Below are 5,352 nucleotides of genomic sequence, written 5' to 3'. Positions count from 1 at the left end.
CTGTTGTACCAAAATCAAAGCATTAATCCTATCTCTTCACTATTGTGCCCAAAAGACAGGGATAGCTGAGGGCGATGACGGGAGTTATTAAAAATGCTCCCATTACTCTTGTAAAACTTGCCATAGAATTTCTTTCGAGAGTTTGAAGCCGAGAAAGTTAGGGACAAGGGGGAGGGGGTGTGTGCTCCAAATCAATTGCAGAAATCATGTGTCCAATAAGCTTGTATTCTCGCGGTTCTTAGTTGCATCTTGAGATACTGTTAGGTTTCATTCTGCCATCTTCAGGGACTACATTTACTGCAGTTCCGTGCCAGTTTTCCCATCACAGAAGCACATTATACAACCAGAATTCTTTGTCAAATTTTTCAGCTCCAAAATTAAGATAGACCAATTAAAAAAGAAAAAAAAAAAGGTCTGCAAACTAATATCTTAAAAAAAAAACAAAATCGCAAGGGTAAATTGAAAGCTATGTTCGTTGTTCAAGATGAATTTCTAACTTCCAACTGAAAAAGCTGACACCGAATATTTTCAAAATAATTTAAATTTAATGATGCTGTTCAAATGACAAAAAAGCTGAGCTAAAATTTACGATTTGAAAATGTTATTTACCTTTTGTAATTGAAATTGGGCATATACTACGTCTCAAAAGTTTCATGAAGAATTAGGATATTTATCCTGCCTGATTTTTTGAGAGTTACTAAGACCTGTTTCAACATGAACCACTGATAGGCTCATTATGTTAGGAAATTAATTGATAGAATAAATTTGTATTTATAAGATGGCAAGCATCATGCACTATTCTTTCAGAGCTAATTAAAAAGAAAAGCACAGACATGAATGTCGGTAAAACATTAAACTTTGATAGACCTACCTTCACAGCCTCTTCTTTTGTTGAGTATTTAGCAAGGGCAATCCCATGTTTCAGGTACAAATGGAAGTTTTGCAGAGGACCGTGTTGACAACAAAGCGTTTTTAATGTTGAACCATCGATCTGTAATTCAAATCTTTCGTTAGAACCGTTTTCCCCGTTTCCTGGAATCTGTCTCAACATAAACCAACCCAAAAACCCTTGAGAACCCGCCCAAGAAGAAAACCAAACACAAATACATTATTAAAACTAACTAGAAATCAGCAAAATGTGCACCCGCATCTTTATTGGCACCAAAATAACCAAATTGATCACTGCCAAACAAAACAATAAATAAGATGGATGGCAAACTGTAAGAGCTTTGAAATGTAATAGGGGGCAGTATTCCCTCAGTATTCTACTGGTGAAAGATCCGGAAAGTAAAACTCAGATAACTCTGATATTTTCTTCATTTTGATCCATCTTGTTAAACACATGTGAATCGATCTGTGAAAAGGGACCTTACCTCCCAGAAGAAAATTTCCTACAACCTAGGAATTCTTATCTTGGACCTTCAGGACTACTACATCTGTCAATTTTTCATCTTTCAGGGTCAAACTTGCGCCAAAATACCCATATCGACGGTGTAAGTCGGCAATCACATAACTCGTTTGCAGTGTCTGAAAATCTTCGCCTATATGTTAATTTTTGAAAGGAGAACAAATTGACATCATTCCTTGAAGTTTTTGCAGAATTTTCTTCACAGAGAAGAAAAATCATGGCAGTTTTAAAGAATTGTCATTGAGTAGTTTTCCGTTTGAAAAGTAAAGTATGACAGGAAGTCTGCGACGTCGCAAACCGAGTTATGTGATTGCCGACTTACACTGTCGATAAGTAGAAAATTTGTAAGGTGCCTTTCAAATACTATGTACGCGACTTAAGAGGGGAAACGGGTCTAAGCTTGCCTTAGAGGGCGAGGAGGGGGGCAGAGCAGACGTCAAGCCCAGTCTGGCACAAGCTTCACTTTTCAAGATCCACAAAGTCGATTAATTTTTCCAGACCCCTCCTTTTTTTTTTGCAAATCGAACCCACCTACTTACTTACAGTTAAACCGCTACATAGACCTGTAACACAGCAAACCACCCCCCCCCCCCCCCGTCCAGATTATCTTTTCCCCGGAATTCATCACATAGGTGATAGACAAGCCCCACATTCCCGAGTTGATCATCGACGATGTTGACGTCGCAAACCGAGTTATCTGATTGCCGACTTGCACCGTCGATGTTTTCCTTCTTTATACAATGGAGGAAAGTAACAGAAAATTTTCTACTAGAGGATAAGATCCTGTTTCACAGATATGTCACTTACATATTATGTACTAGATTTTCAAGTCAGAATCTCGTTTTCTAACCAGCTCAGATCTCTCAATGTTTCTCAATGGCTTAGCGATTCAAAGTTTCAGTAAAATATGAGAAGACCCTTTGAATTTCAGTTGAAAGAACCGACTGACATTGATGTTATAAGAGATAGCATACCTCCAGGGCTTCGAATAATTAATAATGGGACAAAGTTGCTGATGCTATTTTGTCTTCAGTTTGCTTGAAGAATAATAGAGCTACACAAACAGAGGAATTTTTCTCCTAAGTGCTTGCTTCAGTGCTCTCTGATAGGGGTCTGGGTCTAAAGAAGGTACTTGCATGGGAACCCATCGACCAGTAACATACAGCAGAGATTTAAAACTTTGTTGTATTCTTATAGATAAATCATTTTCTCTGGCATGCCAGTACATTACAAAATTGACGAGTGTGTTGAGCTATTTACTAAGTGATGGATCGGTGGCATCCATTCTTTCTCATTCATTTTCTGAAAGTATGGAGAGAACTAAGTTTCTAGGAATTTGTTCAGATTTTCACTTTCTCGCTCCCTTTGCAGTTGGTAAAAGTATCTTTGACTCTAGATGGCAGAGAAAATCTGTTTTAGAAATACCAAAAATGAGACCCAATTGAAACAATACGCTTTAATGTCGTAGCTAGGCATAGAAAACAGCGTTAGCTGATTGGCTGAACTTGGCTGTCAACTCAAAAAACTGTCTGCTTTGGTTTAGCTCTTTCTCACCTAAAAATAGAACTTTTCGTTTTGTTTCATTCAATATTACTTCCATAACAACCTTCTACTATACTACTTACTACGTACTTTCTATAACTTTACTACAACCCTGCAAAAATTTCTTGCCACTGCTCCATTATTCCTGACTGATCATTTTAAAAAGCTAAGGAAACATATTCTTCACTGATTCTATGAGAAGTTATAAGATGACTGATGGATCAGAGCTCTGTTGTCAGGCAAACCAAAGGGAAATAAAGATGGGAAGAATTTACTAATTTTGACAATACTCGCTGGATTTTTCAAGCTGAACACCTCCTATGAAGGATGCCAAAATACTTGCCACATTGTTGTAAAACATTTATACATTACATTTTTACATTTATTACACCAGAGAATAGTTTACTGAAATTTTACACATGTGAAAGAGAGAGTCTTGAGGAGCAATTCATTGCTTCGGCTAGCATTACCAAGACATGCTGAAAATGCAGTTGTTAGGAGGTGCACTGGGGATTGTAAGGATTTTAATTCTCGGTCATGCTAGTAAAAGGCACTTGACAAGTATTTCGGTGTAAAATGTACCAGAGGAGGGAGGAAACACTCTGACTTGTCAAATTAATTCAATTTGTTTGGAAAAACTTACCCACTTTTGTGCGTTAAAAATAAGCGTCTTGGTTGTTTACTGCCCAACCATCATTAGCGAGTCAACTGAGGTTGCTAATGTTGGCTGGGCGGTGAACGACTGACACTCTAGTTTAAATTTTGTATATAAAAAAATTTGTATTAATTTGCAATATTTTTAAAATAATTCTGCATAGCATTCTCATCACCTAGGAACATGAGAGGAATTGTTTGGTGAAACCAGGTACATGAGGCCAGCCATGGGCACTTACAAAATGGTTTGTCAAGAAACATATTAATACTTTATTCTCTCTACCAGTCACGAAAGTCTACCGATGTTTCATTTATCAATCTTTCACCGACAATAAATTTGAAATTTACAAATGTTTGTCCAAGAAAAAAAATTCTATAAAAAAAATTGACACTTAAGCGTCCAGCCCACGTACCAACAGGGCACTAATTATTTTATTTCTCAGCCATTTCTGCACGAAATTTCTTGAAAATCTTATGATCTGATCTTTGATAGGTCCCGAACCTATCGGTTACCTTCAAAGATCATCGGGCCGATGATCTTTGAAAGCCAACGGTCGCCGATGATCTTTGAAAGCCATTTGTACATGGGCTGGACGCTTTATTAAGCTTGACTTTGAGCAACATTGCTTTGAAGGAACATTATAGTGCATTAGAGCATTTGCAATAGCGGGTCTTAGCCTTTGCTGTTACTTTGACTTTGTAGAGTTTACTTACAGAGATAAAAATTTGAAAGAACATTATATAGTTGACAATTAGAGCATTTAGGCAATAGCGGGTCTTAGCCTGTGTTGTTACTATTTCCTCAGTGATGATTATTACCTCAGAGCACAGTTACTTGACAGAGATAAAAATTGGTACTTTTCAATGAATTCAAGATTATAAGATAGTTGACAACTCAGGCGACTGGAGTTTTAGATGTACCAAAATAATTTATGGTGATATTCAGTAAGCTAAAATACTCCAAGTAAAATCTGGAAAAAAAACCCACATTCGGAGACTAGAAATTGAATTCCCCCCTTGATAGAAGAAAATTGAAGCTAAATATCAAATACCTGAGCAGTCAAATTTCGGAGTAAAAGCCATGATGAAGATGAGGGCCACTGAGAGGATGAGCCGGAATGAGCGCCACTACTCCAATTGGAGCCAGCAGTCCAGCCATTGCTACTTGAACCTGAGTTTTGAGCAGAGCCAGTCTTGGAGGAGAGACCTGGGGGAGGACCGCGTGATTTCGGTGCGCCCCACAGTTCGCTTGTAACTACAGTTGGTGGCTGAGCATCTCCCCAACTGGTTGTTTTACCAGTAGTGCCCAATTTGGCAAGAGGTCTGAAACAGATGTGCGGAATTCGTCAGAGGATATCCGATTCAGTATGAAAACTTGGAAGAAAATTGCTCCACACAAGCCAAATGATGCTTCCATTAGTATAAGCTAATTTAAGTGAGCATGAATTATTGGCCTTCTTTCAGGGCCAGAACACAGTGTTGACTTTCCAGTACAAATATTACGTGTCTCAACATATGTTTTTATGTAAGTACCCTGCACTTTCCTTGTGGGAATGTGTGTCCTGTTCGATTTTCGATTTTTTATAGCATTAAACTTGTCTATGGATGCTGATCAAAAGTTATCTTTGGGCAAACCGTTTTTGTATAACCCACCATTTAAGTTTTGATAATATCCAGGAAAGGCTAGCTGTGATCGTGTGCGTTAAGACGCAGCACGTGTCTGTCTGGTAAGAATGAGAGTGAGAGAG

General features: G+C 38.0%; 1 protein-coding gene across 3 annotated transcripts in view; it reads right to left on the bottom strand.

Moving 5' to 3' along the window:
- LOC109041801 (trinucleotide repeat containing adaptor protein gawky) overlaps window positions 1-5,352 on the bottom strand; it is a 54,040-nt gene that overhangs the window by 15,731 nt on the left and 32,957 nt on the right. For 2 of the 3 annotated variants that reach the window (XM_019058223.2, XM_072296080.1), the window contains 2 exons: window positions 4,657-4,927; window positions 872-1,039 (listed from right to left, as the gene is read on the bottom strand). In XM_019058223.2, coding sequence (XP_018913768.1) covers window positions 872-1,039; window positions 4,657-4,927 — 439 coding nt within the window. The remainder of the gene's footprint in view (window positions 1-871; window positions 1,040-4,656; window positions 4,928-5,352) is intronic. The other variant, XM_072296079.1, reaches the window with a different exon arrangement.

The sequence above is a fragment of the Bemisia tabaci genome, chromosome 2 (genome assembly GCF_918797505.1).
Source record: "Bemisia tabaci chromosome 2, PGI_BMITA_v3".
In the NCBI taxonomy this organism is placed as follows: domain Eukaryota; kingdom Metazoa; phylum Arthropoda; class Insecta; order Hemiptera; family Aleyrodidae; genus Bemisia; species Bemisia tabaci.
Note: the sequence above shows the minus strand (reverse complement) of the source record. Positions and strands in the feature narration are given on the sequence as shown.